The sequence below is a fragment of the Marmota marmota genome, unplaced genomic scaffold (genome assembly GCF_001458135.2).
Source record: "Marmota marmota marmota unplaced genomic scaffold, marMar, whole genome shotgun sequence".
Taxonomy (NCBI): Eukaryota; Metazoa; Chordata; class Mammalia; order Rodentia; family Sciuridae; genus Marmota; species Marmota marmota.
The window spans coordinates 35718818-35743388 of NW_026000240.1; the positions used below are offsets into that span (position 1 = coordinate 35718818).

Consider the following 24571-nt stretch of genomic DNA (forward strand, 5'->3'; position numbering starts at 1 on the left):
CAATCTCAGGTAATACATATTTTTATTATTGATTGATGTATGCTCTGTTATCCATATCATGAGTATCATAAACAAAACACTTGACATTCCCTATGATTCTGGTTTCCAGACAGTGCGGCCCTGCTGCAGCATCCCCCGTGCCGTGACCCTGTCCACCAAAGAGCCTTCACCAAAGAGCCAAACATTACTTCTGCTGAATGAGTTTATTGCTCTCTCACTCCCCACAGAATACCACTACCATGCTGAGAGTGCTATCAGTGCCATCCATAACTCTGAGTGGGCAATGCATATCATATGCCACTAGGACTTGCTTGTCATTGTTGTGACCACTGTCTCACCCATTGATGGGGCTTCCCATACTGCCATCTTTATGCCTACAATGAGCATGTTGAGCTGTGCCACCCACTTACAGGTGTTGGCCAGGTCTGGCATGGGGCTATCAACCAATGATCAGCCCTGTGAAAGATGAACACTCCCATTGGATATGTTGGGAAGAAATTATGATGTGTGTGTGTGTGTGTGTGTGTGTGTTTTGTGCTACTGTCCCCAGGTGTTTGGATGACTACTATGGAAACCCTACCCTGGGCTTGGGCCAGCAGTACTGGCCCTGCCTCTTGTCTTGGGTACCCTGGCTATGATCTCTATTAAGGAGTTCCTGCTATGTGTATAGCACAAGTGGGCATGTCCTTTGCCTCTGGGCACCTGGCCATGCAGATGAGGCATGGTTGGCAGTGGCAAACCCACAATGCTAGTCACTTGTTCACAATCTGATCAGGTCCACATGACAAATCTTTGTCTGTTCTACCTATGTTAACTTTTCATCACTTTGATCAAAATATTGGACAAGAACAACTTAAAGGGTGAGAACTTTAGTTTGATTTCAGAGGTTTTGTCCATGGTCAGCTGACTCCATTATTCTGATCCTGAGGTGTGGCAGAACATTATGGCAGAAGGTGATGATATAATAAAACTGTCAGCTTATGGCAGCCAGCAAGCAAAAAGAGCACCATGATCCAGGGACAAGATATAGAATGCTCAAAAGCACACCTCCAGTAACCTACTTCCTCTAGTCATGCCCTACCTCCCACAGTTACCACCTAATAATCTATTCAAATTACTAATCCATCAGATGGATTAATCTACTGATTTGGTTACAGCTCTCATGATCTGTCCATTTCACCTCCAAACATTCCTGCGTTGTCTAATATTAATTTTTTGTGGGGACACCTCATATTCAAATCTACACATATGCTGAGCTGCAGTCTGGACACCTATATTTACAGAGTTCCTTTTTTTGCAAAAAGAGGACAAATAGGGGCACTTATAGGCAATGTAAGCCAGTATTGTAGTTTGGATCTGGAATGTCCCCCAAAGGCTCATGTGTGGAAGGCTTGGTCCCCAATGTAACAATGTTCAGAGGTGGTGCTTTGGAGAAGTTATTGGATCATGAAGGTTTTAAGTTTATAAGCTAATTAATTTACTGATGTATTCATAGCTGAATGAACTACTGGGAAGTGTTAGAAACTGTAGAAGGTAGAACTTAGTCCCATAATGTTCTGCCTCACCTCAGACCCAAAGCAATGAAGTCAGCCAACCTTGGACTAAAAACCTCTGAAACCATGAACTAAAATAAATGTTTCCTCCATAAGTTGTTTTTCCTCAGGTATTTTTTCACAGCAACAAAAAATATTGACCAACCCAACCAGGAAGATGGGCTATAATGTAACTATTGTAGGTAATTGTGACCCACGGGCCCAAAAGAAATCCACATACACTCCAATCCTGGCCTCCACTGTAACTGCTGCTCCTCCAATTACTTTGGTTACCCTTGGCCATGAGAAGATCCCTCATTCTGGCCTTGCCAGTGCAACAATAATATTAATTCCCATGATCCTGCTGCCTATGATTTTCTCAGTGGGCACTGCCAGTGCTGTTTGTACCATAGCTATGGCCTGTATATACTAACTGCAGAACTGGCTTCCACAGCAGTGCTCTGTGTCCAGGCAACTGCTGGCTTTAATGCGTGTATGGAGTGGATGAAGATATTTCCAAAAGACTGGGTATGGTTTTCCCTCTGCCACTCCTGCCAAGCCTTTCCTCTCCCCAGGGTGTACCTTTGGTCCACCAGGGCACTGTTCCCATGTGATTCCCTTCTCACCTGAAGCCTGCTTCTGCAATCAGATTAGTGGACAGTACACCTGCACTTGGGCAGACTGCAGCCAATGCACCCCTCTGTTCTGGACCTTGGGGACTTCTGGGACTGTAAGACTTGTAGCTGTCATGCCCAACACAGCCAATGTATCACAGTTAGTAAGTCTTTGTTCTACTGTGGCATTAGACAGGTGTGAGCAAACATGTGCCTTCCTATGACTGCATATGACTTGTATCTGGTGAGTGTCTATGTGACCACCAATACTGGTGTATGTGGCTGAAAATAGCTGCATAACACTAACTAGTTGTAGAGCCCTTGGGGAAGTGTGGACATGGAACTGCATTAACCTGACCCCACGTGCAGCCATGTGTCAATGTGTGAGCAAACTATTGTAAGTGGGTCATGGCAAGCAGTGAGTAAGATAGGTCAGGGGTTGTGGGAGCTAGGAAGGAGCCAGGGAGGCACAGGAAGAAGATTAAGATTGGCATAGGCATAGGCAGTGCAGGATGGCCTTGGGAAATAAGTGTTTCCAAGAAAAGAGTGGTGAGTGAATGGGATGAGTCCTTGTATTTGTCCGCTTTTCATTGCTATTACCAAAATACCTGACCAAAACAACTTAGAGGAGAAAAAGTTTATTTTGGCTCATAGTTTCTGAGGTTCGGTCCATGATGGGTCAACTTCATTGTTCTGGGTCTGCAGAATATCATTGTGGAAGGGTGTGATAGAAGTGTGTTGCTCCATTCATGGCAGCTAGGAAGCAGAGAGAACAGGAGAAGGGGCTACAGGGAAGATGAACCCTTCCTGAATCATGTTCTTGCATCCATGGTGAAGCGAAAGTTAGACTCAGGAGGTGTGGGAGATATGGGAGTGAGGGCATAGAGACTCAGTGGGTATGCAGATCAGGACATGGAGGATTAAAGCACAATAGTTTAGAAGATGAAAACTCAGTGGGCCCATGCAAGACAAGAACTGGTGATGTTGGAAAGTGGAAACTGGTCAACGGGGCACACCAGAGAAGGCAGGAGGGGAGAAACCCTCAGCCAAATGCAACAGTGAGTGATGCCTGGGGCAAGAGCAGGGCTAAGAGAAGACTTGGGTGTGCATGTGTGTATGCTCTAGCTGAGCATTTGTGTTTTTTCTCTTCTGAAGAAGGCTCTTTACTTCTTCTGTTTAGTCTATACTCTCTTTTCTCAGGTCATAAGCCAATACTTGTGAAGAGCAGGATATGTGGGTAACATGTACTACCAGTGTCAGGATGGATATTGGGTTGACCAAGAGCAGGAGTGCCGAAGCAAGAAGGGTATTCATACAGTCCATCAAGAAGGATGAGGCTGGGGCTGGGGTTGTGGCTCAGAGCTAGAGTGCTTGCCTAGCATGTGCGAGGCCCTGGGTTTGATCCTCAGCACCACATATAAATAAATAAAGAAATAAAATAAAAGTACTAAAAAAAAGAAGGATGAGGCTGCCCTCCAGGGCTACCTAATGGGGAGTAGCAAGGGTGAAGGTGGGATTTCCTTGAGGAAGAACATAACACATTTATTGCTCTTCCCTATTAAAAACTTAAGAGACACTAGCAAAAACATTTCTTAAAAAAAAAGTGGCAAGACTAGGCAGAGGATCCCACATAAAGGACCCTCTTAGGTAGCTCTTTCCTGACCCTGATTGATCCCTGACTGGGTTGTAGAGCCCTTGGAGTCTTGTGCTGTTTTCTGGCTCAAAGGCTGCTGTGCATGCTTTTGGTATAGCTCAGTGGCAGAGCACTTTCCTAGCATGTGCAAGACCCTGGGTTCCATCACCAGCATAGCAAAACAAATTACAAAGTCTGCTATGCAATATGGCCTCTCTGGTCAGATAGAAGCCAGCCAGTGCCCATGGAAGTTCTCAGCAGGTGAGGACTGATGTGCATTCTTACACTTGCAAGTCATTCTTAAAGGTGAGGCTAGAATTAGTGTGATCAGGGTTCTCGAAAGTAAAGCCTTCTGCTCTTGTCCGTGAGCCTCTCTCTCCCCTGCAGTCTGTACCTATGACCCATAGGGTTCCATCTCACACGGTTGTGAACCACACATGGGTGCCTGACTAAGCAGAGAGGGTATCTCAGCGTTGAGGTGCCAGTTTTGTGCCTGTGGTTCCAGATGTTCCTTCTCACATTGCAGGTTCTGTCCTATCTGCTTCACTTCCTGGGACTAAACACTTGGCTCTATTCCAGCTGTAGGTGGCAGCTGTGTCCTAAGAGGTGGCTGTTCTATGCCAGGGGATTCTTGGCTGTGGTGATGGGGCCAGGATGGACAGGCTATGGATGGGGTACTGCAGCAGGTACAGGCACTCCTAGAGTCTCCTTCACTCCCTATGGGGACCCTGCAGCAACTTAAAGAGTAGATAGCTGGACACAGTTAAGGGGTCTGGGATTAGGAGTGAGGGAAGTCTCCAGCCAGCTTCTCAGAGTCAGGGATACAGAGGGTCACAGGTTGGTCTATTTAGTCATTGTTATGGGAGTCATATGTTTTTTCTTGAGTAAGGAAATCATGGATCAGAGATCATGAATCATGGATCAGAGAGCACCACTGGTCAAACTAATGCCACTTTCCTCACAAAAGGAAAATGACTATATTGACCTAGACACTGTGGGCCACAGAATAGTTTGTAGCCAAAAGAAAGTCACGGGTCAGGAGACAGCAGGAATGCATGGAAGTATTTATCCTGGGAACTAGATCATGTCAAGGGCTTGACCTTGCCCCAAGGGGCCACAGGAACCCAAGGTAGGCTAGGTGGGTGGTTGGTGAGGGGGGCTATGCTGTGACGGGAGAAAGGGACCAGTTATTCTGTGTATTTGGAGTATACAGAAGGTGGATTGCTCCTATCTCATGGAACGGAGCTTTGAGTATTCTTCTATCCACCCTTCCCATCCTTTTTACATGCTGAAGCCCAGACCTCTTCCCAGGAGATAATGCTCAGAGTCCAGGTCATAGCTGCACTTAGAACTATCAGATAACATCCTGAGGCAGGTCTGTATGCCTAGCAGTAGATGGAGAAGATTCTCTGGGGAACAGGGTGGCTCACAAGGACAGTTAGTTATATGGGGGTTGAAAATTAAGGAGTTGGCTGATAGGGGCCAGATGCCACACTCACAGATCACAGTCAGACCTGGAATGGTGGGTGGAGATATGGATTACTGTAAAAGATGTTGCCTAGTGAGAACTTTCTTGAGGATATACTGGGTATAAGGCAACAGGAAATCTGGGAAATGCATTCCCATTTTATTTGCAGGAATAGAAGCATCAGGAACTTTAGCTGGTCTGTTTTCTTGTACCCTGTGGTATGAAAACCCCTTGCCTTGGGACTTTGCTCACTGCCCTGTGGGCTCTGATTGCTTTCTACAACTTTTCATATAGCCTGAACTTAACAGTCACAACCTTGGAGCAGCATTAGCAGTGGGTACAGAGCCATGGGGACTATGGAAGGGAGCTGTGGGGGGAGCCACAGGAGACCATCACTCAGACATGAGATTGTAGGAGACACAATTTACATATTACCCTGTCTCCTACCAGCTACAACAAATCCAGGCCACAGCAAGGAATCCAGGCACAGGAAACCTGACATTGTTCAAGGGGACTATGAGGCATGGCTGCCATGGCTCCTATGCAAACAACTGTTGAGATCATCCAGTGCTTCCTCATGTGTTTATGTCTATTTGTTACATGTCTGTTCACAGCTGGTAGGGGCAGATAGCCATCCAGGATATTGACATGAAACTCCTACCAGAATGAGGAGTATTGTAGGACTGACCAGGGATCAGTGGGGGGCACCAGTGTGCTGCGAAATGTTTGACAACTGGCTGGGAATCAGGGGGACTGATTTGTGGACTTTATTAATTTCCATGGTGTAAGTAATCCTACTATGACTGATTTCAGTCTATATACCATTTAACAACTAATTTGCAAAATTCTGAAAATTTCACAATTGTTTTTTGTAAGCTTCTTATGTATACCATTGGGTAGTTGTTGTGAGGTAGAGGCAATGAGAGGTTAGGGTCAGAACTCATTGGGTGAGGTATCAGAATTCAGGTTCAAAATCTCTACTCCTTTCCCAATGGATGAAGGTGCAGCTGTTACAAGTGTAGCACTGGTGTCATGGTGTGGGCTAGCTGTGTCCCTCCTGCAGGGTGAGGCCGTAGGCATTGCCTCCCTCCTGGATCAGATCCAGAGTGTTTTCCTTGCACCAGATGCTGTGGGCCTGGATCTTCCCAGAGCTGAAGACATCCTTCATAATGCACAGCAGACCAGGTGAAGGGTCAGGAGACTGAAGGTAGAGCTCAGAGGGTAGGCAGAAAAGGAAGTCAAATGGAACATCTTGTGCTCTTCAGGGAAGGTAAAGTCAGGGCCCAATGGCTGGATGTTCAGAGGGTTCTGGCTGAGGAGGGAATTCATGCAGAGCAAGGGCTGTGGGTGGCAAGGTTGGCACTTCAAAGCCTGGAGGCCAGTGTACCGAAGGTGATAACCCATTTGTCCCCTTCATCTCCCTTGTATCCATGTTCAGTGACTGCTGTGATCCTCATTCTCTGCTGACAATGCGAATATTCAATCTAGTTCCTACCTTAATGTGACCTTTCTATGACTCCCAATATTTGTCCCTCTCTCCCCCTTATAGGAGGGTTCCTGGCCCAGATGGCACTGACAGTTGATATCACTCCAGTTCTGGAGTATCTGTCCAGTGGAGCTTAGGCCCTCAGGACATGTTTTTCCCTGAGTCAGTGACAGGTCCCAGAGGCAGAAGAACAGGCATCATGGACCATGGGCATGATTGGGGTCCTGGCAAGGTGAGATTCAAAACAGTGGGAATTAGGGGCTTGGGAACCCCTCTGGAACAGTGGGAAGTAAAGTTTAGGCTAGAGATTGGCTACACTGTGCTGAAGTAAGATCTCAGTTCTTAAGTCCCTGCCCCTCAAGAACTTAGGCAGTGACAAATGGGTCTTTAGGACCTGGGTAGAGTGGGGGTTCAGGTTCAGATCTGTTCTAGGAATTAATTGTAGATGGTCCAGGTGGCTGTGACAGAGCTGCAGAAGAGCATAGAGATCAAAGTCTGGTTCAGATGACCTGATTCTCAGGGTTAGAGTGCCTCCTGGCACAGAATGAGCAGGCACTGGGCAAGAAAGCAGCTGCCTTGCAGGCCCTGGAGCAGCAGGCAGCACAGCTGCTTGAGCACATGTGGCTGGGTGCCATGCTTATGTCACCTGCCGACTGCTGCCATCTATGGATGCCAGCAAAGGCTCTGGGACCACCTGGGTGACTCAATGAGACTCCATAACGACCCAGGAATCCCTTGAGCTTGAGAAAACAGAGATCCCACTGAGTATGCACTGACCCTGAGTGACCTCTGTATGACCCCTTGATTCCCAGTTTTGGTCATCTGACCTTGAAAGAACAGAGAGATCCTGTAACTCCTTGAGGCCATCTAGTGCCCCTAAGCCTAAAGACCTTTATCTCCAAGTGATCTAAACTTTTTCTTTTTTCAGTTGTGCTGGGGATTGAAACCAGGAACACACTACTACTAGGTTATAGCATCAGCCCTTTTTATTTTATTTTTTTAATTTTTAATTTATTTTTATTTTTTGATATGGGGATTGAACTCAGGGACATTCAACCACTGAGCCACATCCCCAGCCCTATTTTGTATTTATTTAGGGTCTCACTGAGTTGCTTAAGCAACTTGCCACTGCTGAGGCTGGATTTGAACTCCTGATCCTCCTGCCTAAGCCTCTCCAGCTGCTAGGATTACAGGCTGCGCCACCACGCCCAGCCCTTTTTATTTTTTATTTTGATACAGATCTCACTAAATTGCTGAAGCTGGCCTAGAATTTGCAATCCTCCTGCTTCAGCTCCTTGTGGGTCACTGCGTCAGTGATCTAAACTTGTAGTATCTGAGACCCCTTAGGTTAATCACATGACGTAGGTTAATCACGTAACAGTCAGTTTAAGGTGACTGGAGATTCTATTCTGCTGATACCAGAAGTCCAGTAGATTGCCTGCCCCACCCCCACGCTCCTTTGTGAAGTTGAGTGGGTCCCAGAGGAACTTCCAGGTTTACCTCTGTCAGGGGCTGGCAGTTTCGGGCAGTCCTTGCCTTGTCCCAGACAATGCGTTAGATCTGTGGCGGCTCAAAGTAAGCCTGACTCACCCCGAAGACCCTCAGACTACATGGCCAGCGCCCCTGCAACCCTCATCCCAGACCCGCCCCCGCCGTGGTCCCAGGGGCCTGGGTGGGGCGCGCGCCTGCCGGTCGCGCGCATTCCAACCCCAAGGTCCAGAGGGCTGGAAAGCCCGGAGCGGACTAACAGCCAAAAAGAAAATCCGGATTTATTATTGGCTTTTCACTCTAGAGTCCGTCACCCTGTGCCCATTTTCATACTGGGAAACCAAAGCAGCACTTCTGCCTACATGCCACAATGACTAGAGGCAGCAGAGCTACCGGGAGCTGTGTTTAAGGCAGGGTGTGGCCTTCCCCATTTCTCCTCCAGCCCCTGTCCTGTTCAGATCAGGCTGTCCTAAAGCTCCCCACAGCCCTGAATTTGGTGCCTTTTTTGCACCCTTCTGTCTCACCACTGATGCTGGAACCCTGGGATCAAACATCTGAGTGATTTCCATGCTGATGCCAATAACAAGGACAACAGGCTGCTTGGCCCTTTATTTCAGATCAGAAACCTCTCATTTGCTTCTACCATTCCTCAACACCCTGCACACTCTTTCTGTGGTGGCCTAAAGCACCAAACCCCCCACCTTCCCTTGGCCCTTGCATAGATTTGGCCTTAGGGGCACAATAAAGATCTGTGGAATCTGATCATCTGATTCCTGGGGGAGTGAGTGGGGGCGGAATGGCTGGGGATGAGAGGTTGGGGTGAGGGGTTTTTCTGTTACGTGTTTTGAGCTTGCCTGGAATCCGCACCATGGTTTCCTTCCTGCCGTGCTTCCCAACTTTGCTCAAAGTCGCTGCCGGACTCCAAGCTGAAGGACCGCTGGACAGACCCTGGGACCGACAGAGGGCCCGGAGGGAAATGCGCCAAAGACCCACACGGGCAGGGTCAGCATGGGACCCCGAAGGGATGAAGTGGGACTATGGCGCAAGACCCTTCATCTTCCCTTTCCCTTGTTTTCCTCCCCCTCAGGATGGAGTGGGCCTCAGGGGACGAAGGGAGGGGCCGGCAGGGACTGGGTGTGCCCTGGGAACTTCGACTGGGCCTGCTTCTAAGTGGTGAGGGGGCTGGGTGAGGACCAAGGGTTGTGGGATGTGATGGTGGGTCTTGGGGTGGCTGTCTCTTGGGAACATGGGATGGGGGTACAGAATAGAAGAACAACAGAACTGGCTGACCTACTGTCTTCAGTGCTGGTGGCCACACTGGCCCAGGCCCTAGCTCTAGATGTGCCTGGCTGTTCAAGAGGAAGCTGCTACCCAGCCACAGGTGACCTGTTGGTGGGCCGTGCTGACAGACTGACTGCCTCATCCACCTGTGGCCTGCATGGTCCTGAACCCTACTGCATTGTCAGTCACCTACAGGTGCTGCTGGGGTCTAGGTGAGAGGCTGGGTCAGGGTGGGGTTCATACTGCCTGAGGAACTGATCCTAACCCTCACTCAACCCAGGATGAGAAGAAGTGTTTCCTGTGTGATTCTCGGCGCCCCTACTCTGCTAGAGACAACCCATATAGCCATCGCATCCAGAATGTGGTCACCAGCTTTGCACCACAGCGCCGGGCAGCCTGGTGGCAATCAGAGAATGGTGAGGCTATGGATGGGGCATGGATTGAGCAAGGCTGCCAACTAGTAGCCTCAAGTCCTTGACCTCCGACTCCTGCCCCAGGTATTCCCAGGGTCACCATCCAGCTGGACCTGGAGGCTGAGTTTCATTTCACGCACCTCATTATGACCTTCAAGGTGCCCAAATCACCCTGCTTGACTCTCCATTGCCCTGGACAGAGCCCCTGATCCTCAGTTTAGTCCTGAGCCCATGTGTTATGCACTGACTGCATGGATGGCGCCTTTATTTCCCCATGCTATACATATCTGTGCACTTCCAGGCCTTTGCACATGCTATTTCTGCTGCTCTCATTGCAGGCTGGGTCAGATGCTGTCTTCCTGGGCCCCATGATCCCTGGGGCCTCCCCATTAGAGGTGGCTACCCTCCTTAGTCATTGCTTGTCTTTCATGGTCACCCCTACCTGCCTTTGAACTGCTGGAGGGCAATCTCAGGCTGAGGAGAGCTCTCCATAGCCTGGGCTGGACTTGGGTCTGGTGCCTGCTGATCAGCTATGCCCCCCACCCAGACATTTCGCCCTGCTGCCATGCTGGTGGAGCGCTCAGCCGATTTTGGCCACACCTGGCATGTGTACCGATATTTCTCCTATGACTGTGGGGCTGACTTTCCAGGAGTTCCATTAGCCCCTCCACGGCACTGGGATGATGTAGTCTGTGAGTCCCGCTACTCAGAAATTGAGCCATCCACTGAAGGCGAGGTAAGGGTTAAGATTTTAATTAGGGGTGGGAAGGGAGTGCAATGGGTCTCAGCAAGGTCCTGTATCTCTATGGTCTCTCTGCCTCTCTAGGTTATCTATCGTGTGTTAGACCCTGCCATCCCTATCCTGGATCCCTACAGTTCACGGATTCAGAGTGAGTGCCCCACCCTTTCAGCCTGGCACAGTCCCAGCATCTGGATGAAGATTATCTGGGGCCTCAGTAACTATTTTGGGTGCTTTCTAGGGCAGGTGCCAAGCCTAGTTTAGCTCAGGAAGCAGTCAACCAGAGGTCTCCCAAGGTGACCTTGGCAGCTGCAGCCCCTGGATGAATACAGGGTTTCAAGGGCCAGTCTGGCTAGTTGGCCCCAACACTTTTCCCCTCAGACCTATTGAAGATCACCAACCTGCGGGTGAACCTGACTCGTCTTCACACACTGGGAGACAATCTGCTTGACCCAAGGCGGGAGATCCGAGAGAAGTACTATTATGCCCTGTATGAGCTGGTTGTGCGTGGCAACTGCTTCTGCTATGGACATGCCTCACAGTGTGCACCAGCCCCAGGGGCACCAGCCCATGTTGAGGGCATGGTAAGGAGTTTCAGATAGCTGGGATATAGTTAGGGGAAGGGGCAGGCATGGCCAGACAGGGTTGTTTTTTTTTTTAATATTTATTTTTTAGGGCTGGGGATGTGGCTCAAGCGGTAGCGTGCTCGCCTGGCATGCGCACAGCGCTGGGTTCTATCCTCAGCACCACATACAAATAAAGATGTTGTGTCTGCTGAAAACTAAAAAATAAATATTAAAAAAATTTATTTTTTAGTGTAGTTGGATTCAATGCCTTTATTTTACTTATTTTTATGTGGTGCTGGGGATCCAACCCAGGGCCTCGTGCATGCTAGGCAAGCGTTCTACCGCTGAGCCACAACTCCAGCCCGCCAGACAGTGTTTTAAAAATATTTTTTTAGTTGTCAATGAGGCCCTTTATTTATTTACTTATTCATATGCAGTGCTCAGAATCAAACCCAGTGCCTCACACATGCTAGACAAGTGCTCTACCACTGAGCTACAATCCCAGCCCCATGGCCAGACAGTTTTGACAATCTATCTGCCCACTTCCATAGGTGCATGGAGCCTGTGTCTGCAAGCACAACACCCGTGGCCTCAACTGTGAGCAGTGTCAGGATTTCTATCATGACCTGCCCTGGCATCCAGCTGAAGATGGCCACAGTCATGCCTGTAAGAGTAAGTGAGACCCTGGTCCCACAGCTCCAGAACTCTGTAGCCTGGCTGTGCCCTGGGTAGAGCCAAGAGCTGATTGGTCAAGCCCTTAATACTCAGGTTATGTCTAAAGGGTATCCAGGCTTAATATCCCTGGTGACCTCTTCAATTCTCCTCCATAATCTGCTTGGGCTAGGGGTCCAGGTTGATGTTGAAGACTTGCAGTCTGTATGCCACGACCATCAAAATCTGGCCTCTGGGAGGAATCTAAGGTGGCACTAGGGTCCCGTCCTCTGTCCCTTACTCTCAGGAGCTGGTCCCTCAAGTGGCCTTTCCCCTTTCCCACAGAGTGCGAGTGTCACGGGCACACCCACAGCTGCCACTTTGACATGGCTGTTTACCTAGCATCTGGCAATGTGAGTGGAGGCGTGTGTGATAAGTGTCAGCACAATACAGCTGGGCATCACTGTGAGCTCTGCCGGCCCTTCTTCTATCGTGACCCAACCAAGGATCTGCGGGACCCAGCTGTGTGCCGCTGTGAGGCTGGGATTGGACATGAGGGAGGGGAAGCTGAGCCTGGGGCAGAAACTGGGAAGCCAATTTGCTATCCAGGTTATGGGGAATTGGGGTGGGGGACTTAGTGTGGAACCAGACCAGGGACCTAGGGTGGGGGTTTAGAAGAGGACTTATACTGGACTAATTGGGTTAAGGTGACCTTGTACCTCTTTTTGCTCTCAGCTTGTGATTGTGATCCTATGGGTTCCCAAGATGGTGGTCGCTGTGATTCTCATGATGATCCTGCACTGGGGCTGGTCTCAGGCCAGTGTCGCTGCAAAAAACATGTGGTGGGCACTCGCTGTCAGCAATGCCGTGATGGCTTCTTTGGGCTCAGTGCCAGTGACCCTCTAGGCTGCCAGCGTAAGTGCCTCCTGACTCAGCTGAACCTGAGTACTGCTTCAGCTCCCCAAAGCTCTGATGTGCTTCCTTGCCTGCAGGTTGTCAGTGTAATACACGGGGTACAGTGCCTGGGGGCACCCCTTGTGACTCCAGTAGTGGAACCTGTTTCTGCAAGCGTCTGGTGACTGGACGCGGGTGCCATCGCTGCCTGGTATGACCAGAGGGAGCTGTAGTTCCTGGAGTCCTGAACACAGGACTGGGGTTCTGGGGTCCCCTGAGCCACCAATGTCCATATCCTGGTGGATGAGTACTGAAAACTAAGAGTCCAGTCCTGGATGAGAAGCCTGGGAGGGCAGGGGTGTGTCCCAGTAGTCTGAAGGCCATGCATTCTCCAAGGGGTGGTAAACACTGAGGAGTATGGTTGGACTCCCCACTGGGTGGCGAGGGGTCTATTTCTGGCTCCCAGCAACCATTTCCTCACAGCCTGGCCACTGGGGCCTGAGCCACGACATACTTGGTTGCCGCCCCTGTGACTGCGATGCAGGTGGTGCCTTGGATCCTCAGTGAGTGCTATAAATGGAGCCTGGGAGGGGGCAGGGTAAAAAGAGGGTATTCTTGAATAACCATAGCACCCTTTAGGTGTGATGAGGCCACAGGCCAGTGCCGCTGCCGCCAGCACATGGTTGGACGGCGCTGTGAGCAAGTGCAACCTGGTTACTTCCGGCCCTTCCTGGACCATCTAACTTGGGAGGCTGAGGAAGCCCGAGGGCAGGTGGGTAGGAGTGGCTAGAGAGGCTGCATTGAGGATAGTGTCTTGGGAGGGGATAGGGGTGCTATGCAGCCTTGGGTGAGTCCTTGGCCGAAGAAATAGGATTTGGGGCTAGATATGGCAGAAAAGGCAGTGCCTCACCTGAGCCTCCATCCCTGGCTGCATTACCTCTCAGGTGCTGGATATTGTGGAGCGATTGGCAATCACCGGGGAGACTCCATCCTGGACTGGCCCAGGCTTTGTGCAGCTGCGGGAGGGTCAGGTGCTGGAGTTCCTGGTGACTTCTTTGCCAAGGGCCATGGAATATGACCTGCTGCTGCGTTTGGAACCCCAGGTCAGACCCTGTGACAACTGACCTGGAGCTGAAACCTCTGGGTGTGGGGCATCTCTTCCATCATTACCTTTCCCCAGGTTCCTGAGCAATGGGCAGAGATAGAACTGACTGTGCAACGTCCAGGGCCTGTGTCTGCCCACAGCCCGTGTGGGCATGTGCTGCCCAAGGATGACCGTATCCAAGGGACTTTACAACCAGACATTAGGTGAGGATACTGATGGTAGCACTCAAAATGGTGGGGGTTTGTGGGGCCAGCCCTTAGATCTTTGAAGGACACCTGGAACACCTGGAAGACCCCACTGCTCATTCATCTGCCTCTTCCTGAGTGCTGTTTGTCAGGCTCTGTTGGACATGGCTCTGGTCATAGGAAGAAAGTAGACAAAACAGCTGGGCACAATGGCCCAGTGGCTCAGGAGGCTGAGACAGGAGGATTGCAAGTTTAAGGCCAGCCTCAACAACTTAATGAGGCCCTGAGTTATTTAGTGAGACCCTGTCTCAAAATAAAAACAAAAAGGGTTGGTGTTGTAGCTCAGGGGTTAATCACCCATGGGTTTAATCCCCAGTACAAAAAAAAAAAAAAAAGTAGATCAAATAAAGTCTGCTCTCTAAGGTCTAACAGAGGACAAGGCAATAATTAATTAGAAATCATCCAGTGTCACTATAGGAAGGGCCAATGGTGGTCATGTTGGTTGTGGGGCTGTGGCATCAGAGCACTTTGATTAATGTTTTATTATATTTTGGGTAGTATGTATTTCATGTATCTGGTTAATGTTTTATTATATTTTGGGTAGTATGTATTTCATGTATCTTTTTCACTTTACTTTTTTTTTTTTTGGTGCTTGGGATTGAACCCAGGGCCTCATGCATGTCTAGTCCCAAAAGTTAGCAATTTTTTTTCCTTTGCAGTGCTGGGTATTGAACCTAGAGTCTCATGAATGCCAGGCAAGCACTGATCACTGAGCCACATCCCAAACCCTCTTTTTGTACATTTTTTTTTTTAACATTGGGGATTGAATTCAGAGGTGCTTTACCTTAACTAAGCTACATCCCCAGCCCTTTCTGTTTGTTTTTTTTTTTGTACTTGTGTATGGACAACATGCCTTTATTTTACTTATTTTTTTGCAGTGCTAAGGATCAAACCCAGTGCCTCACATATGCTAAGCAGAGCACATGCTAAGCAAGTGCTCTGCCATTGAACTACAGCCCCAGCCCTGTTTTTGTTTTTTGAGATGGGGACTCGTTAGGTTGCCCATATTGGTCTTGAACTCACAATCCTCCTGCCTCAGCCACTTGAGTAGCTGAGATTATAGGCATATGCCACCAAACGTGGCTGTTTTTACACTTTTTTTAAAAAAATTATTTTTTAGTTGTAGTTGGATACAATACACTTATTTAATTTTTATGTGGTGCTGAGGATCAAACCCAGGGCCTCGCACATGCTAAGTGAGCACTCTACCACTGACCACAACCCCAGACATCTTTTTACACTTTTGATCATGTAAATATTGGTACATACACAGAAGTAGAAAGAATAGCATAATTAACCTAGTTGTATCCATTATAAACATTTTGCCAACTGTTGCTGGTGTTTAACAAAGATCCCCCTATTTGGGTGCAGTGGCGTACATGTGTAATCCCAGTGACTTGGGAGACTGGGGCAGGAGGACTGAGAATTCCAGGCCAGCCTGGGCAACTTAGTGAGGCCATATCTCAAATAAAATCAAAATGACTGGGATGTGACTCAGTTGTAAAGGACTCTGGATTCAGTCCCCAATAGCTCAGAAAAACAAAACAAAAACCCAAAGATCCTTCTAGTTGTTGAGTGGAAAACAGACTTAAAGGGGTCAAGGTAAGAAGCTAGGAGATATGCTAAAGACTACTGAGTTGGACAAGTGAAAGTCAATGGTACAAAGGTATAATAGAGAGTGAGGAAAGAGAAGGCTCTAGAGGGTGTAGTAGTAGAGCTGATGTCTTAAATATATAGGGAGGTGAGAGAAGGTGAAAAGGTGACTTCAGGTTTTGGCCTGGGCATTTGGATGGGGGTGGGACTCTTTACTGAGATGGAGACATAGGGAGGAGCAGTTCTGAAATGCTTGGACATGGAGGTGTGTGACTAGATTTCTATGTCTGGAATTACTAGGAGGAGCCAAATTAGAGACCCCTCATAAAGGGGGTCATTCTAGAAATGACCAGAGAAAGAGAAAGAAGACTAGAACCAAGCTTTGGGGTACTCTAGTGTTAGAGGCTAGTAAAGAAGGAGGAACTAGGGGTCTGGGGGCGGGGACCAAGAGGAGTGTAGGTGGGGACCAAGAAGCTAAGAGAAGGAGCTGGGGATATAGCTCAGTTGATAGAGTGCTTGCCTCCCATGCACAAGGCCCTGGGTTCAATCCCCAGCACTACCACCAAAAAAAAAAAAAAGGGGAAGAAGCTAAGAGAAAAGTGTGTCTAAAGAGGAAGGCACAGTGAGTTCACAACATGCTGATGAATGCTGGAGTCAAATAAGAACAGAGGTAGTTGGGCTGGGGATGTGGCTCAAGTGGTAGCACGCTCGTCTGGCATGCGTGCGGCCCGGGTTCGATCCTCAGCACCACATACCAACAAAGATGTTGTGTCTGCCAATAAATAAATAATTTAAAAAAAAAAAAAAAAAAAAAAAACAGAGGTAGCTGCTGGGTTTAGTTACATGGAGGTCATTCATGACCTTGGCACAGGATGGAGCAGAAGTCTGCTGGAGGAGAAGGCTAGAGAGAGAAGACATTTGCTATAGTGGTCTCTACTTAGGAATTTATTTTTCAAGAAAGCAAAAGTGAGCCTGGTGCAGTGACGTATGCCTGTAATCCCAGCATCTTGGGAGGCTGAGGCAGGAGGATCATAAATTCAAAGCCAGCCTTGGCAACAGCAAAGCACTAAGCAACTCAGTGAGACCCTGTCTCTAAATAAAGTACAAAATAGGGTTGGGGATGTGGCTCAGTGGTCAAGTGTCTCTGAATTCAATCCCCAGTACCACCACCCCCCCCCAAAAAAAAAAAAATAGAAAGCAAAAGTGAGGGGGAAAGCCAGGCACAGTGGCACATGCCTGCAATTCCAGAGGCTTGGGAGGCTTAGGCAGAGGATTTTGAGTTCAAAAGCAGTCTCAGAAACTTAATGAGACCCTAAGCAACTCAGCAAGACCTGATCTCTATATAAGATATCAAGAAGGGCTGGGGATGTGGCTCAGTAGGTTCAATCCCTGGTACCAAAAACAAAAATAAGAAAAAAATTGAGGTGGAAACTAGGAGAAGACTTAAAGTATTGAAAAAGAATTTCAGGGTGGACGCAGCCGAGAAAGCATCATTAAAGTCTCTCTTCCTGCTGCTGTCATGTCTAAATCAGAGTCCCCTAAAGAGCCCGAACAGCTGCGGAAGCTATTCATCGGAGGGCTGAGCTTTGAAACAACTGATTAGAGTCTGAGAAGCCATTTTGAGCAATGGGGAACACTCACGGACTGTGTGGTTATGAGAGATCCAAACATCAAGTGCTCCAGAGGTTTTGGGTTTGTCACTTATGCCACTGTGGAGGAAGTGGATGCAGCCGTGAATGCAAGACCACACAAAGTGGATGGAAAAGTAGTGGAACCAACGAGATCTGTCTCGAGAAGATTCTCAAAGACAGGGGCCCACTTAACAAAAAGATCTTTGTTGGTGGCATTAAAGAAGACACTGAAGAACATCACCTACGAGATTATTTTGAACAGTATGGGAAAATTGAAGTTATTGAAATCATAACTGACCAAGGCAGTGGAAAGAAAAGGGGTTTTGCTTTTGTAACTTTTGATGACCATGACTCTGTGGACAACATTGTCATTCAGAAATACCATACTGTGAATGGCCACAACTGTGAAGTGAGGAAAGCTCTGTCAGAGCAAGAGATGGCTATTGCCTCATCTAGCCAAAGAGGTCGAAGTGGTTCTGGAAACTTTGGTGGTGGTCGTGGAGGTGGTTTTGGTTGAAATGACAATTTCGGTCATGGAGGGAACTTCAGTGGTCATGGTGGCTTTGGTGGCAGTTGTGGTGGTGGTGGATATGGTGGGAGTGCGGGGATGGCTACAATGGATTTGGTAATGATGGAAGCAATTTTGGAGGTGGTGGAAGCTACAATGATTTTGGCAGTTACAACAATCAGTCATCAAATTTTGGACCCATGAAGGGTGGAAACTTTGGAGGCAGAAGCTCTGAACCTTACAGTGGTGGAGGCCAATATTTTGCCAAACCACGAAACCAAGATGGCTATGGTGGTTCCAGCAGCAGCAGTAGCTATGGCAGTGGCAGAAGGTTTTAATACTGCCAGGAAACAAAGCTTAGCAGGAGAGGAGAGCCAGAGAAGTGCCAGGGAAGCTACAGGTTACAACAGATTTGTGAACTCAGCCAAGCACATTGGTGGCAGGGCCTAGCTGCTACAAAGAAGACATGGTTTAGACAATACTCATGTGTATGGGCAAAAAAACTTGAGGACTGTATTTGTGACTAATTGTATAACAGGTTATTTTAGTTTCTATTCTGTGGAAAGTGTAAAGCGTTCCAACAAAGGGTTTTAATGTAGACTTTTTTTTTTTTTTTTGCACTCATGCTGTTGATTGCTAAATGTAATAGTCTGATCATGACGCTGAATAAATGTGTCTTTAAAAAAAAAAAAGAATTTCAGTGAGATAAAAGAACCAAAGGATGATGGGAATGACCTGGAACACAGAGAGAAAGTGATGTAGTCTTACTGAAAATGAGCAGAGTTTATAGGTTGTAGGTCAGGGTAAGCAGAAGATCAAAGTAGTTGTTGAAGAAAAATTGGCAAGTTTTTATGCTGGGGAAATGATGTGGAGTGGGGAAAGGCTGTATGAGTGTTTCCAATGAGCTTGTCTGCCCAGGTGTATGATTCTAGAGAGCCATGTTTATCGGAATCCTCTGTACAGATCTCTGAGGTATCCAGCAGCTGTCTGCTGGCCTGGTGTAACCTGGCCCAGTCCAGCCCAGCCCAGCCTGTCTCACCCATAGTCTCTGCCTTGGCCAAGGTTTGGTTGCTGCAAATGGGGTGTGAGAGGTCCAGAATGATGGATATGAGGATCAAGGATAACCTCCTATCTTATTCCTGCTTTCCTCCAGGTACCTGATGCTTCCTAGACCTATTTGCCTTGAGCCTGGCACCTCTTACAAATTGCATCTGAAGCTGTTACGAACAGGAGGAAGCACCCAGCCTGAGACCTCCTACTCTGGACCTGACCTACTCATTGACTCGGTGAACTCTTGCCCATACCAGCCAAGATGGCAGGGTCTGTGGGATGGGTCTTGTGGTGGTGGTGGTGGTGGAAATGAGAGGTTTGTGACAGAAGAAGCAGGCTCATGGTGGTATCAGGGCTAACAAGCCCATGGCACTACTCTGAAAGTTCCAATGTGGTCCTTGATGTGAGTTATACTCTTGTTCATCTCTTTAGCTGGTGCTGCTGCCCCGTGTCCTGGTGCTAGAAATATTCAGTGGGGGTGATGCTGCTGCCCTGGAGCGCCGTGCCACCTTTGAACGCTACCGATGTCATGAAGAAGGTCTGGTGCCTGGCAAGGTCCCTCCTTCCGAGGCCTGTGCCCCCCTCCTCATTAGCCTGTCTACTCTGATATACAACGGTGCCCTGCGTGAGTACCCGTGACATGGGTCGGTGGGGCAGAAGTGGAGGCCCAGCTTGATTTGCACCCCTGTCCCACAGCTTGTCAGTGTGACCCTCAAGGTTCACTGAGTTCTGAGTGCAACCCTCATGGTGGCCAGTGCCCATGCAAACCTGGAGTGGCTGGACGCCGCTGTAACCTCTGTGCCACTGGCTACTATGGCTTTGGCCCCATCGGCTGTCAAGGTACTTGCCTCCCCTTGTTCCCTTCTATTCTTTTCTCTCCTTCCCACTACTGTTCTCCCTCCTCCATCTGGCTCTGCTTCCTTCCTCTAACTCTGCCTTGGACCCCATACTAAATCTTAGCCCTGAGTCACTTACAGTTCTCTTCCATTCCCTGACCTTCCCACCCTGATCCAACACCCCTTAGGCCCTTTCCCTCAGTTCAGACTTTGCACTGCCCACAGCCTGCCAGTGCAGTCCTGAAGGGGCGCTCAGCAGCCTATGTGAAGGAACTAGTGGGCAATGTCCCTGCCGCACTGGTGCCTTTGGGCTTCGTTGTGACCACTGCCAGCGTGGCCAGTGGGGATTTCCTAGCTGCCGGCCATGTGTCTGCAATGGGCATGCTGATGAATGTGACACCCACACAGGCACTTGCCTGGGCTGCCGTGATCACACAGTGGGTGAACACTGTGAAAGGTGAGCCTGGAGAGTCTATGAGTAGGTTGGTGGGTAGGAAGGCTGCCTGGGGATGACCCATTTCTTTCTTTACTTCCCTACAGGTGCATTGCTGGCTTCCATGGGGATCCACGGCTGCCATATGGGGGCCAGTGCCGGCCCTGTCCCTGCCCTGAAGGCCCTGGAAGCCAAAGGCACTTTGCTACTTCTTGCCACCGGGATGGCTACTCCCAGCACATTGTGTGCCACTGCCAGTTAGGCTACACAGGTAAGTGGGTAGGGGGCAGGCATGGGATCAGTGTGAAGTGGCTGGGCTGAGCACTCATGGTTTCCCCTTGACTGTGGGCAGGGCCACGGTGCGAAGCTTGTGCCCCTGGGCACTTTGGGGATCCATCAAGGCCAGGTGGCAGATGCCAACCATGTGAGTGCAGTGGGAACATTGACCCTATGGACCCTGATGCTTGTGACCCCCACACGGGGCAATGTGTGCGCTGTTTACACAACACAGAAGGGCCACAGTGTGCCCACTGCAAGCCTGGCTTCCATGGTCAGGCTGCCCGACAGAGTTGTCATCGTGAGTATATACATGGGAAGGAATAGTGGGGGTGGGGTTCTACTGTTTGAGCTCTCCTTCATATTGTGCTCATCTTGCTGGCACAGGCTGCACCTGCAACCCACTAGGCACAGATCCCCAGCATTGCCCATCCACTGACCAGTGCCATTGTGATCCAAGCAGTGGGCAGTGTCCATGTCTCCCCAATGTCCAAGGCCTTAGCTGTGACCACTGTGCCCCCAACTTTTGGAACCTTACTAGTAGCCACGGCTGCCAGCCTTGTGCCTGCCACCTAAGCCGAGCCAGAGGCCCCACCTGCAATCAGGTATGGAACCCTTCTGTAGATCTCTGGGTAGATGGTCCCTGCTGTCTGCCTCATCTCAGGGGCTCAGCCTCTGATGGAGACTCTGACTCCTGCTCTGTTTCCACCCTAGTTCACAGGGCAGTGCCACTGTCGTGCTGGCTTTGGTGGGCAGACTTGTTCAGAGTGCCAAGAACTCCACTGGGGAGACCCTGGGTTGCAGTGCCGTGGTGAGGTGGTTGGGGAGCCAGGGTGGATGGAGGACTTTCTAGGATGCTCCACAGGGGCCCTAACTCTGTGTTCTGCCTTTTCCTGCAGCCTGTGATTGTGACCCTCGTGGAATAGACACACCTCAGTGTCACCGCTCCACAGGCCATTGTAGCTGCCGTGCAGGCGTGTCTGGTGTGCGCTGTGATCAGTGTGCTCGGGGCTTTTCTGGTGTCTTTCCTTCATGCCACCCTTGCCATGCATGCTTTGGGGATTGGGACCGTGTGGTACAGGACTTGGCTGCCCGTACACGGCGCCTGGAGCAGTGGGCACAGGAACTCCAGCAGACCGGTGTGCTGGGTGCCTTTGAGAGCAGCTTTTGGCATATGCAGGAGAAGCTGGGCATGGTGCAGGCCATTGTGGGTGCCCACAACACCTCAGCTGCCTCTACTATGCAGCTTGTGGAGGCCACAGAGGAGCTGCGGTGCGGATGAGTTAGAGGATACATGGTGGGATGGGGCAAAGGTATAGTGCACCAGGCTGAAGCCTCTCTAAACAGACATCCATTGATGCAGGCATGAAATTGGGGAGGCCACTGAGCACCTGACTCAGCTGGAGGCCAAGTTGACAGATGTGCAGGATGAGAACTTCAATGCCAACAATGAACTCAGTGGTCTAGAGCGAGATGGACTTGCACTTAATCTCACACTACGTCAGCTTCACCAGCATCTGGACCTGCTCAAGCATTCAAACTTCTTAGGTAAGTAGTTGGTCAACTAGGCAGGAGGGCCAGGGTTGATATTCAGCTGACTGCCTGCCTCTGCCCAACTTAGGTGCCTATGACAGCATCCACCATGCCTATATCCAGTCTGTAGAGGCAGAACGTCGTGCTAATACCTCAGCCCTGCTAGTGCCTAGCTCTGTGAGCAACTCAGCAGATACCCGGCATCAGACAGAAGTGCTAATGGATGGCCAGAGGGAAGACTTCAACCAAAAACATCTGGCCAACCATCGAGCACTGGGCAAACTCTCTGACCATGCTCGCACCCTGAGCTTGACTGTCATAAATGAACTGGTGAGATGCAAGTCAGGTGGGGTGATAGGTAAGTATGGATATTCTCACAGAGCCCTAACTTTTTCTATGTCTGGCAGGTGTGTGGGGCCCCAGGGGATGCCCCTTGTGTTACCAGCCCTTGTGGGGGTGCCGGCTGCCGGGATGAGGATGGGCAGCTCCGCTGTGGGGGTCTTGGCTGCAGCGGGGCTGCAGCCACAGCAGACCTAGCATTGGGCCGGGCCCGGCACACACAGGCAGAGCTACAGCGTGCACTAGTAGAAGGTGATGGCATCCTCAGCCGAGTGGCTGAGACTCGACGGCAGGCAGGTGAGGCACAGCAGCGGGCCCAGGAGGCCCTGGACAAGGCTAATGCTTCCAGGGGACAGGTGGAACAGGCCAACCAGGAACTTCGAGAACTTATCCAGAGTGTAAAAGACTTTCTTAGCCGTAAGTCTCCCCTGAGTCTATGTTCTTTTTAGGTTTAATGTGGGTCTCAGGGCTTGTAGTTGTCTTGTATCTGACCCCATGTCCAGCCTCTAAATCATTGCCCATATGTGATCCTTCAGTCCATGTCCCTGGGTCTGTGCCCTTTGTATAGTCCCCATCCCTGTGCTTACATCCTTATACCTATTAACAAATTCCTATTTCATGTATGATCCAGAGTCCACACCAAGATTATGTCCCCATATTCATGCTGAAGAATCTGTCTTTAAGCTTTTGTCTGTGTCCCTATAGAGGAGGGTGCTGATCCTGATAGCATTGAGATGGTGGCTACACAAGTACTGGAGCTGTCTATCCCAGCTTCACCAGATCAGATCCAGCACCTGGCAGGTGCGATTGCGGAACGGGTTAGAAGCCTGGCAGATGTAGACACAATCCTGGCACGTACTGTGGGGGATGTGCGTCGGACTGAGCAGCTACTGCAGGATGCACAGCGGGCAAGGTCTGACCCCAATCCTGATCCCTATCCCTGACATGGGATTCTGATACCTTCAAGCCCTGATTCCCCCTTTTCCCAAGGAGCTGGGCTGAAGGTGAGAAACAGAAGGCAGAAACAGTACAGGCAGCACTGGAAGAGGCTCAGCGGGCACAGGGTGCTGCCCAGGGTGCCATCCAGAGAGCAGTGGCTGACACACAGCATACAGAGCAGACTCTGCACCAGGTGTAGTCTCCCTAGGACATCAGAGGGGCAAGATTATGGGCATGTACCATAGATCTGTTTAACTCTGGGCCTATTCATGGCAGGTACAGGAAAGAATGGCAGGTGCAGAGCAGGCACTGAGTTCTGCAGGTGAGCGGGCTCAGCAACTGGATGCTCTCCTGGAGGCTCTGAAACTGAAATGGGCAGGAAATAGTCTGGCAGCTTCTACAGCCGAAGAAACAGCAGGCAGTGCCCAGAGCCGTGCTTGGGAGGCTGAGCAGGTAGGCTGAGACAACCTGCTGAAGAAGGTAGGGATGATGGTTGAGCCTCTACTGGGCTAGCATATCAATGCTGCCTTCTACATCAACAGCTGCTGCAGGGCCCAGTGGGTGATCAATACCAAACTGTGAGGGCCCTGGCTGAGCGCAAGGCCCAGGGTGTGCTGGCTGCACAGGCCAGGGCAGAACAACTGCGAGAAGAGGCTCGGGGCCTGTTGCAGGCTGCTCAGGACAAGTTGCAGCGACTACAGGGTGAGAAGTGTGGCAGGGAGGAACCAAAGAGGTGGGACTGTGGGAAAAGGACCCCTAAATTGATACATGCCCCTCCTAGAACTGGAGGGCACCTATGAAGAGAACGAACGTGCACTGGAGGGCAAGGCTGCCCAGCTGGACGGGCTGGAGGCCAGGATGCGCAGCGTGCTTCAAGCCATCAATCTGCAGGTCCAGATCTACAACACTTGCCAGTGACCCCTTGTCTAGAGCCTATCCCAGTCCCCAGCCTCGCTCTGCACGCCTTCACATTAAAGAGCTCTCAGCCTGTCAGGGCTCCCAATAAACCAGTGTGAACCCTCACAGTGTTGTCTGGACTCTGTTTTGGGATGGGCGGGATCTGCGCAGAACCTCCACAGGACCACTGGCTCTGCCTAAGCATCGGAGCCCCTCCTCCTCCGCTAGGACCCGCCCCGGAGCTTCCAGTTGTCGCGAGCCCTCTCCCGCCGGAAGTGCGTCACCAGTTCGGCGCTCCGCCTCTTGCGGCCGTAACTAAAAGTCGAAACAAAACCAGCTGCTAAGGCGGCGGCCGCGGGGCCGGGACGGGGGAGGGGCGCGCCGGAACCGGAACCGACCTGACGCCGGAACCGGAATCGAG

At 50.0% G+C, this 24571-nt stretch overlaps 1 protein-coding gene and 1 pseudogene across 1 annotated transcript; both read left to right on the forward strand.

The window, feature by feature from the left end:
* Positions 1-1989: 1989 nt before the first annotated feature.
* Lamb2 (laminin subunit beta 2) lies at positions 1990-24276 on the forward strand. Its single transcript, XM_015487222.2, has 34 exons — positions 1990-1995; positions 9130-9223; positions 9309-9394; positions 9525-9697; positions 9783-9918; positions 10000-10073; positions 10463-10651; positions 10742-10805; positions 11036-11238; positions 11772-11892; positions 12217-12405; positions 12607-12786; positions 12864-12976; positions 13249-13328; positions 13405-13537; positions 13710-13868; positions 13946-14073; positions 19001-19133; positions 19330-19522; positions 19594-19737; positions 19959-20190; positions 20274-20437; positions 20519-20743; positions 20830-21047; positions 21157-21253; positions 21342-21714; positions 21806-21990; positions 22064-22305; positions 22383-22731; positions 23020-23227; positions 23305-23446; positions 23530-23706; positions 23796-23955; positions 24035-24276. The coding sequence occupies exons 2-34, from the start codon at positions 9198-9200 to the stop codon at positions 24169-24171; spliced, it is 5433 nt and encodes a 1810-aa protein (XP_015342708.1). The 5' UTR covers positions 1990-1995; positions 9130-9197; the 3' UTR covers positions 24172-24276.
* Positions 17189-18342, forward strand: LOC107143495 (annotated as a pseudogene).
* Positions 24277-24571: the final 295 nt, after the last annotated feature.

Coding starts and splice junctions, on each gene's coding strand:
- Lamb2 (XM_015487222.2), top strand. CDS start 9,198: ATGCGCCAAAGACCCACACGGGCAGG. Junction 20,744..20,829: donor TGCCCGACAGAGTTGTCATC/GTGAGTATATAC, acceptor TTGCTGGCACAG/GCTGCACCTGCAACCCACTA. Junction 23,707..23,795: donor GTGCTTGGGAGGCTGAGCAG/GTAGGCTGAGAC, acceptor CTACATCAACAG/CTGCTGCAGGGCCCAGTGGG.